This window comes from Merops nubicus, unplaced genomic scaffold, assembly GCF_000691845.1.
Source record: "Merops nubicus isolate BGI_N331 unplaced genomic scaffold, ASM69184v1 scaffold20379, whole genome shotgun sequence".
In the NCBI taxonomy this organism is placed as follows: Eukaryota; Metazoa; Chordata; class Aves; order Coraciiformes; family Meropidae; genus Merops; species Merops nubicus.
Window position 1 is genome coordinate 32,269 of NW_008629219.1, and position 10,478 is coordinate 42,746.

The following is a 10,478-nucleotide window of genomic DNA, read 5'->3' on the forward strand; positions in this document are numbered from 1 at the left end:
GAAAGTTTGTACAGAAAGAAATGTTCTTGGTGCTCTGTAGTTCAAGTTCCACCATGTTTCCCCACACTTGAGTCCATATCAAAACCTGACCTGTGCTGACTGAAGGATGTGCCCTCATTAGTATAATTGATCAGAAAAGCATCAAATTCCTTTCATAAAAAGCCACTGGCTCTCAACTCTTCAATGACTTATGCCCAGAAAAGCCTATCATCTTGACATTAAGCTGAACACCATCTGTCCCCTTATACACATTTACATATTATAAGTGTATCTTGAGTCCAATCCTACACTCGTTCATTAATGCAAAATAATTGGCTTTATTTAGTTTCCTTGCAAGCCAAAAAAAAAAAACTTAGTCCCTATCATACAAATAAAGAAAAGATGTAACGCAATTCACTTACCGAAGGATTTCCTTCCGAGTGAAGAATGTGCAATCCTGTGAAAAACAAAATGTGTTATTTTACTACAGAAATACTGAAAATAACTGCAAAGAATTATTTTTCAATCTTTTAGAAGGAAACTCAGATCTAGCAGAAAAAAACATTAAAGATACCATCTGTGTACCATCTGGTTCTGACTCACAAAACAATATATGCTATAAAATAACTGAAATACCCTAAGGACAGAGCTATCAGAAAACAACAACAAAACACCTTGCTCAAATACATCTCCACTGTGGAATGACCAGAAACAAAACTAAATCAAAAAAGAAAAAAGACAAAAACAATAAAGGGATCTAGAAAGCTATAAACAACAAATAAATGAAGACAACTATCTTCTAATTTGGAGTATTCCTCAATTACAGACAACTGTTTTAATAATGAAAGTCATGTACTGATTAACTCTTTTCACTAAGAATTACTTCGCACTGTGGTCACTTTGGCAAAGGCTGCAAACTCCCATGCATGAGGAACATGGCTAAAAGGACAGTCCCTGCTCCAAACAGCTGGCAAACTATTCAACTTTCCCTGTGCTATCATGGAACTTGAAATAATTCTTATTAGAATGCGAAGTAGAGCTGGCTGAACATGAGAGAGCATTAACCTGCACTCTGACTGGCTCTGTAGTGGGACTGCACTTAGACTGCTTCGATTCACTCTATACCAACAGCTGCCTTTTGTTAGAACTCACACACTTCCCAGAAGAACCATAACAGAAGCATAGAAATGGTTTGCATCTCATGTGTTTCTGCATCAGTTACAAAACAAGTGATATTTTCAGATGCTTTGAGGAACCATGATATTCAGTCTCATCCCATGAACAGAAATTTTCCCTGATCCCCACTACCTTTTCTAATATATTTGGGGCAAATTCCACATTGCATGCAAAACTAAGAACACTGGAGGCAATGAAATATTGGATAATCCATTTAATTCAGGCCATAAGCTCAGAGAACACGCATCATCTTGTCTTGGAGCTGGCGGCTGATGAGGGTGTATATACAGGGAGGAACAACAAAACCACAAAATTCTTACTGATTATCCATCTCTCTCCCATGTGATATGGCAAGCCATTTGCTTAAGAATTCAGCTCTTAGTAGTTTTCCTCCTTTGATGTAAACATATGTTAAACAGACCCAGTTTGTAAATTGGCTAGTGACAGGGTAACAAGGGATTTGTAAATTATACTTCGGAGTACATAGAGGTAGCATGACTCCCCCAGCCCTGCTCTTCAGTCCACTAGTGAAAAACCATTTCCTTCCTAAGCTGAACATCTTTTTGGCTAAATGCCCACTTCTTCCAAGGAGGGGGAAAGCAAATGATCACAGCTAGCTGAAGCAGTCAAGCAGCTTGTCTCAGGTATCCAGGTATGCTACCAGTCCTGCCCAGTATCAATTATTGAGTTTGCTTGCTCTCCTCCATATAAAGTGGCAGGAGAAGCTATTGTGTAGCAGAATAGTGTTACAAGGCACAATAGGAAGCACCTTGTGAGCTGCTGACACTGATGTCACATTGTCTGGAACTGCACAAAGTGAAATAGGAGCCAGCTGGTTAACTCTTCATTAATTCCAGCACATTCAACACTTACAGTCAAACTGTCACTTAAGGATGCTTCACTTACTAAGGAAAGGCAGGTGCAATCTCACAAATAATTGTAATGCCCTCAGCAGCAATCATCCCGTAATTATATAGGCTTAAGAAAACAGCAGACACTGTTACTTAACTACAAAGCTGACAGGGAATTGGTAGGCAAATGGAGATGAAAGACACAAAGGAAAAGGTACTCTTTACCTTCCAGAAATCAGGCAAAAATACCATTGGAAGACCCACTAAGAGGTCGGACCATAAGCCCCTTTTGCAAAAGGTCCACCTACATTTGTTGGTTTGTTTGTTTTAATCTGAGTCACCTCATGTCTTTGACAACAAACACTACTGTCTGCCTTTTCTTTTTAATCAAACAAAATTTTTACTTATGTAATCTAAAAACTACTGGTATTGAAAACCTTTTTAACAAAAGTAGTGGGAACTATCTGCTTGACCACTGTAACTGACTGCAGTATTCCAGTTATGCCTGCAATTAAAGAGAACTGTGTCAGGGATGAGTGGTGTCAAAAAAACACCCGAAACAAAAACTTACAGTGGTTTCACAGACCACTTGCAGAGATCCTAAAACTACTCACGGTCAGAGCATCACAAATTAATTGTGAACTGGCCTATGCTTCTGATCCACAGCAAGCTCACAGACACCACTTAGGAGATGCTTTACTGTTGGCAAGCCTGCCTGGTCTCAAATGGCAGATGTAAAAGCCATGGCTCCAAGCTATCTCCGAAAATGAAGTCCAGCCATCTCTTTGCTTCTCTGCTTTTTTTTTTTTTTTTCCTAATGGGGCAAGGGGCTAGGTGATTTTTTGGTTGGTTTGGTTTTTTGGTGTTGTGTTGCTTGTTTGGTTTTTGTTTTTTTTTTCTGAAAGCACAGCCCTAAGATGGATCAGTTATGATGGAACAAGGGGTCTAAATAACATAATTACATTTCATAGTTGCTTGAACTCCAGCAATTTAATTCCAATTTAATTAAAGACCTTTGGCCAAAGAAACACGGAGGTGAATCATCCAGTTTTCTTCTGGATACTTCATTCATATGGAGAATACACAATGATGGGCAATAAATAGTAAACTAACAAGTTAAATAAACTCCCTCATACGGAAAGTTGAAGTGGGTCCTGGAAAACATTTGTCATTTATGCATATAATGGCATTCATCTTGCTTCAAGTCAGAGATATCATGGAAAGCCATGTTATTATATGGACTATTATCTTGCTATTATACAGACTGTATTTGAGTTTATTATGAACTTGAAAAGCAACCTATTTCTTCTGTCTGGACACTAAAGCCCCTGAGAATCCTGCTAGAAAAGCACAAACTCAACACTGAACAAAAACAATGCCACCAAAGTTTACGTAATTCTTAGCAATTCAAGATTTCTGGCAAGAATTTATCCTAAGAATAATTGCTTTTATTTCTAACACTACACAATGGCCTGGAAAACTGCTAACAGGAGGCCCTTTGTTGGTTTTAGGTTATCTAAACTAGAGGATTTGCCTTGAAAGGGTACCTAGTCAAGCACCTGAGAAAATATGTGCTCCTTTTCTAAGATCAACTACCCCATTCCATCCGTGCTCTTAATATTCAAGTTAATTAGAAGTCTGACAAAGGATCACTCCTGTTTTTTTGGAGGCAAGCTATCACTTAAATCTGCAAATATCCACTTACCTTCCTTGCAGCTAGCAAAGTGAATAGAATAAAATAAAGCAAGCTGAAAATTTCCCTTTCATTTCAATGAGATCAGTAGCTCATATAATGGGACTTGGTTCTCAAATCTGGCATTTAAGTAGCTTAACTGGTTCTTAAAATATTTTGCAGAGAAAACAGTCAGATGGTGTACTTATTTTCTCCGAGTAGCTTTACTCTTGGCTGGGAGTGGGACTTTCTGCAAGTCACTCAACATTGCTTGTAAAGTTGGGTTAGTGGCTTTTGCTTAAGGTCTACCTTATAAAAGTTCAGAATATACAGGTTGTGAAGAGTTTTACTATGATTTCTTATGCCAGGTGAATGCAGATCTAGAACAAAATGGGAACAGACTGAAACATGGTGCTCCTCTATCTTTTCCACTAGTCTGTAAGATTTTACTGCAATCTCCTACAGCAGTTCTGTGTTCTATGGAGATTTGAACAAAAACCAGGAATAGATACAACTGTGCTGAGAATGGTGATACTTAACTTTATGTAAAATGTATATACACAGCATAGCATGAGATATGGCTCTAGAAACAGACCACAAGTCATTTGTTCTGCTGGACCTACTGCCAATACCAGAGCGCAGTGCAGTTTATGAATGACAGAGTCCACTGAATGAAAGATTATCACTTACCACTTTTAGAAGCAGGTATCATAAAGCAGTTTAAAAAGAAAAAAGAAAAAAACAACCAAAACTAATAGACCAAATGAAAACTAATTTCACACAGATAAGCAAAACACCTACAGAAAAGAGGAGAAGGAAAATTGGAGAAAAGAACATCGGAATGAAACAAGAGCAATTGTCAAGTATGCTTTTAAAAAAAGCATACTGTGGAATACTATTTCTAAAATCTATTAAATGTTTATTTCTCCTCTAAGAGAACAGGTATCTAATTCTGCCTTTTATATGCATAGTTTAGTAAGGGCAGGTTTATTCTGATTCTGCAACAGCTCCATTGGAAAGGTTTAGAAACAGGAAATAATATAAAATAGTCATTGCAATACAAAATCACTTCAGTCTCAAACAAAAGCCAGCACACCACAGATAAACCAATGACGAACTGGCAGGAATTTTAATAATATCCTCAAGTCAAGGCAGGTTAAATTGACACAGCTGTCTTCCTGAGCAACCTTAAATAAATGAAAAGTACTGAATGCTGCAACATTTTAAATATTAACATTTCAAGCAAATTCTTCCAGAGGTTTCATTTTTTAAATCACAAATAGTCTTTTGTACTGTGCCAAAAGTGAACAAGTTTTGTAAGAAAGTTTCGTCACCATAAAAATCATCACCTGATGAAGTAACTAAAAAACAAAATTAAAAGGTACTGGATAGAAGTATACTAATTTTCATATAAGATCTATTATTAAACTTTATTCTTTTATTCTAGCTGCCATACAACTGAGATAGTTATAGAATTTGTGCAAGACTGAGTCAGGAAGATATTTACATATTTTCATCACTACAAATACATAAAGAGTTACTGGGAGTCGATGAGACTAGCACCAGTCTAAGTTGCATAGCTGTGCAAGCACTTCAGTGAATCTGGATTCAAATACCAAAAAAAATCCAGTCAAAGTTAATATCTGCAATAATAATAGTAATTTTATGCAGACTTTTATCATTAAAAATGCCATTTGAATTAGAAGGCCAGTGGAGATTTTAACATCCAGCCTATCTTTATTTATAACCACATATATTTTAGAATTACAGCCAGCACAACCTAACTACAGTGTTTCAGGAGGAAAAAGCTGCAGCTTTAAGAACCAGTTTGTATACTTAGACTGCAACATGGGAGTAGAAACAGTTAAACATCAGCAAGGACTGAGGAAGAAGCAAACAATCAATAAATTAATTTTGCTCAATCCATATATGCACCAAACAGCAACATGAAACCAGAATCTGACTAAAGGATAATTTCACAAGAGCCTCGTAACATTATGATGCTACTTAAATTTGCACATTAACAGCAGTACTCTACACCAAACTGAAAAACAGTTTTTACAGAAGGTCCTGAGAAACCTGTGATGAATACACATTTTGTAGTCTTGCAATGGGTTCGTTTTCATCAGAGATTCTGATTAAGTCAAGCATAACATTTTAAATCAAAAGATAGCTTGATGACCTAGTTTCACGTTTTGTAAATGGCATTTCTTGACAGATGATAACATAACTTGTTTAATCTGGTTTTGCAGAACTCTCACAAAATATAGCTGAATTCCACTTTGACCAGAATTCTAATAAAAGGAAAAAAAAATAGTTCTGGAATGGACAAACTCTTGTGCAGAAGAAGCAAGTAATTCTTTCATATTACTATCTCTTATTGCAATATTGCCTAGAAAACCCCCAGGATAAACATCAGTTTGTTTTGAGGCTGCAGTAGATAATACAAATAATCCCATGAATGAACACATACAAAAGAAATAAAACTGGTCATATCTGATATAAAATAGTTATGCTTTATATTGTCTAGATTCTATTAGGAAAAAAATGGAATCAAATTGGTGTCAAATTGAGACCACTTAGAGTAACCCTAGAAAAGGCAGTGACATAGACTGAACAGTACACTACTTTGTCCATACCGCAAGCAGAGCTTCTGTGTGTTTCCTACTGGGTATAATTGTTCCTCAGTGAGAAATGCAGTGTCCTGAGCCAAAACACAGCTCTCATGTTGCTTTATAGCACACCTGTATTTTCTACTGCTTCAAGTATCTTTAAATAGCATCACTCAAAAAAACCTAAATTGCTGTTCCTTTTCTTTTCTCAGTACGACTTGACCTCCAAAATCTGTAGACAACTTCTAAAAGCTTAATTTTAAAATGTTTGATTGCAAAGAAATACATCTTTCTTGGTGATTAATACTTACCATGAATTGAAAAAAACACAAACAAGCAAAATGAGTAATCCACAAAAACCCCACAACCAAACAGTCAAGCACTCCCTAGCAGAATGCATTTTCTTGCAAGGCTAACTTTTGAAACGAGGCGAATCTCAATGAGGAAACCCATGTTTGCAAAAGCCTAATTGTCAAGACATTTCACTAAGCTTATGAAAATTTAAAGAGCTGCCAACTGGAACACAATCTTAATAACAGATTATATGATCTTAATAACAAGCGATATGACAAGGTGTTAGGAGATTTGCAGCTTCCCAGTCTTTCTTTAATGTGCCTCTACCCATTTTGAATTTTAAAAAAAGCTATGTGAAGTTTAATATTACTGAGTCCTATTACACATTTTTTTTTTTACCATTTCAGCGGGCCACACATCATCTGTATTAAGAGTATTTTTTAAAACGCATCTATTAAAAACACTGAGGTCATCTTGTGGGTGACCAGATTTACAGTTATGTCGTTTAAATGTAAAGGTTCTGCTAAAGTGACTTCTCAGTATGACAGTTTATATGCAAAAGAAGTTTATACATGGGCATTTCAGAAAGTTTTAGACAAATCACATGAGGTTATTTTATTTCCTTAATATCATAATAATGATCTGAGATTTACGTATGCTAGCTCTCCAAGCAGGTAGTTGTCCTGCAGCTTTATCTTTACTCCTGAGAGATTAATCAATGATTCATTTTAAAAGCAATTTACATGTATATGCCTGGCTGTACACTGTGGTACAGATGTACACAACAGACTGTCAAAGACCCTGGTACAAAGGGTTTTACTTCGGTCCAGCATCAGAGGACCTGGTCACCCTGGTTCAAGAAATTAAAAACTTTTGTTTTTAATATTATAGAACCATTTCCCATTCTTCCCTTTTCTGTTCTGAAGGCATTCCACACAAGCGAAAAATGCAGGTAAGATGGCAAACTCCAGGTCAAACAGCTCCCGCATATTCCTCCAGAATGCAGTCGAGACGAAAGAGCTCACTGGATGGATGATGACAGCAGTAAGCCCAGAATTTCTCTGTTCAAAAAGATCCAAGAGGAATGCAACTAATGGATCAGAGCAAATCATCATCAAAATGAGGACTTTGATTGTTCACAGCATGAGCAAATACTCCTTCCTGACAAATTCTGTTAGTGATTGCTCAGAAACTTGTGATTTTACTGTACTCGCCATAATTAGAAGGTGCTACTACTAGTCAAAAATTATCTAGCACTGTACTAATAAACTACAAGTCCACATGTAACAGAAAAAATCCCCTAGTCTGATTCAATCCACTGGGCCTAGCAACTGCCAGGCTTTGAGATCAATTATCCCACATTATGAAAGGCTGGGGCTGCAAAAGCCATTAGAGAAAGGCAATTTCTGCATGAAGAGCAGTGAATTAGGGATGACATTTCAGCTCTTGCATTCGCCAGTTTATACCAAGAAGATAACATTAATTACATTTGGATTTTGTTTTCTTTTACTGCAGATGGGCTCTGTTCTGTGTTCACTTTTATTGGTAGTAGGAAGACAGACATTGGTGTTTTACAGATCTTTGATTTCCCTCTTGCTTATCGAGCCAGGATGTCAGAAAAGCATTTCTGGATCTTAGACTAATAAATCTAAGACTGCTAACTTTAATATATTACAGTGAGAGACTCCTGGTGAGAGTGAGATGTGAAAATGAAGCTTCTTTAATTTTTACTTTGTCACACATTTCCTACAATGACAAGAAAAAGCCTAGGAATTTAATAAGAGCATTTAGTTTATCTTCTATTTTCAGCATCAGATAACATTTTAAAGCATTTTAGCATGTCTTCGTAGCCTGACTCCATGGCTAAGTATCTACCCCTGAGAAAAGTCCATGTTAGCAGCAACTCCAAAGAAAATTATTATTTAAAATCATAGTTTCTACTTCAAGCGCTTGAATCAAAGAACCTGAGGGTAAAAATTAGGTTATTTATCTTGTGTGCACTGGATTTGTCCCTTGGTTATCACGAGATCAAGTAAGCGTTCATTTCCTGCACTGTTGATTCTGTTTATGGCTCCCTGTAAGGGAACAGAGCAATGCAGCCAGCCCTGCCTGCATCTCGTAGTAAGTAGTCAGCTGCCGCCTCCTCTTCCTTCAGCACTCTTCAATGTATTGCCTCACTACACTTTCAGAAATTTGTTCAAGATGCCCACTGTGTAGATAGCTTCCTGCAATCCATTTCAGCAAGATTTGCAGTGTGCTGAAACATAACTGAAATCTGGGATTTTTTTACACTATTAAAAACTCAGTCCATGCAATGTGAAGTAAATACCAACAAGCTATCTCTGGATATAAAATGCATACTTTTTTTTCTGTCAAAGTAAGGAATTGCCACCCAGGAGTGGATGCAAGCATACGGACAACTACTCTGGAATTACATTAAGCGTATCTCTCTGACTTATCCTTAGGAGAAGTGAAAATACAGAGAATTGTTTCTTTTTCTCCCTTATCCTCTATTCACAGCAAAGGAATAGGGAAGATAATGAGATTATTGCTACACTTTCCTCTTTACAAAACAACCAGCAGAAAAATTCTACTAAAACCACCCATTGTCACGCTAGTCACAGTCTTTGTCTCGCCTCCTAGTCCAGACATTGAAGATTTGACTCCTTTCCCTATATACAGGCAAGAGTATTATTTTGGGTATATTCAACAACCCAGCCTTAGAATACTATTGCAATTGCTAGGGGAAAAAAACCAACCAAACAAAAAAAACCCCACCAGAATATATGTGTGCAGGCTACAAACAAAGTTTTCATTTATATTTGCAAAAAACTTCCCAAAACAAAACAAAAACCCTACACCACACAAACATATGAAGATTACTAACTTCCTTCTTCTAATGCAAATGAAGATATCTTACCTGGTAGGCATCGAGCTGTTCATCAGTAAATATCGTCTGCTTATTACCCATCTTAAATGAGGAATTCTTCCTCTATGCAAATGCATCCCATTAGGAGTAGCTGGATCGCTCTGTACTGTAGGCATTTAGAGCACGTATACTCCGTGAAGGTGCTGAAAGAATCCCCAAGCCTGCATTGAACTGGCTTTGACTGTACCTGTCCAATGAGGAAGGACGCAGCACTGGGAAATCTTTGCAAGGGCTGAGTTGAGTGTGGCGGTGAGGAAAGCGTTAAAATCTCAGGCAGGACTCGCCTCAAACCAGCGACGCCATCCTCCTCCCTTTTCAGATGCTTTTCTAAGAGGCACACAGAGCTTTTACAGTAACACCAAACCCGAAGAGCCAGCACCAGAAGAAAAGAGCTCTGGATTGCCCCCGCGTCTGACTCGCTTGCTCCCTGCGCAAGCGGGGCACTCCCGCTCGGCACCTTCCCGCCTCGGAGCAGCTCTGCGTCACCCCGCGACGCTCGGCAGCGCACACAGAGCCAATCTGGGGAGACGGGTCAGCAGAGGAAACGCTTCTGCGGCTGGTCCCCCCGCAGCTCCAAGCGCGCCTGGGTCCGTGCTCGGGTCTGAGCCGGCCGGTGGAGGCTCCAGCGGCCCCACATCGCCAGGTGCCGCAGGGGCTCCACAGCAAACGCTTCGTCTGCACCCAGCCCTGGCTATCGAGGAGGGGAGCTCGCTGCCAGAGGTGCCGAACTCCCACGTGTGCCCGTCAACGCAAGTATTCCTTCTCACAGTAAATAATATTTAGAAACAAGCAACGAGGCGCAGGAAGGTTAAAGTAGTTCAGACGTTCACCGGAGTCGGGCTGAAGCGAGCCCAGCTAGAGGCAGAGCGCGCCAGCGCAGCCTGAGGCACAGGGGGAGCGCCAGCAGAGGGCCCGCGGCACCGAGTCCCCACTTCCGGGAAAGCAACGAAGAGACGAACGGAACG

The 10,478-nt window shown here is 38.8% G+C and overlaps 1 protein-coding gene across 1 annotated transcript in view; it reads right to left on the reverse strand.

The window, feature by feature from the left end:
* Window positions 1-9,555, reverse strand: part of CIB2 (calcium and integrin binding family member 2) — a 39,919-nt gene extending 30,364 nt beyond the window's left edge. The window contains exons 1-2 of the mRNA XM_008946935.1: window positions 9,505-9,555; window positions 402-436 (exon numbers count right to left, since the gene is read on the reverse strand). Coding sequence (XP_008945183.1) covers window positions 402-436; window positions 9,505-9,555 — 86 coding nt within the window. The remainder of the gene's footprint in view (window positions 1-401; window positions 437-9,504) is intronic.
* Window positions 9,556-10,478: the final 923 nt, after the last annotated feature.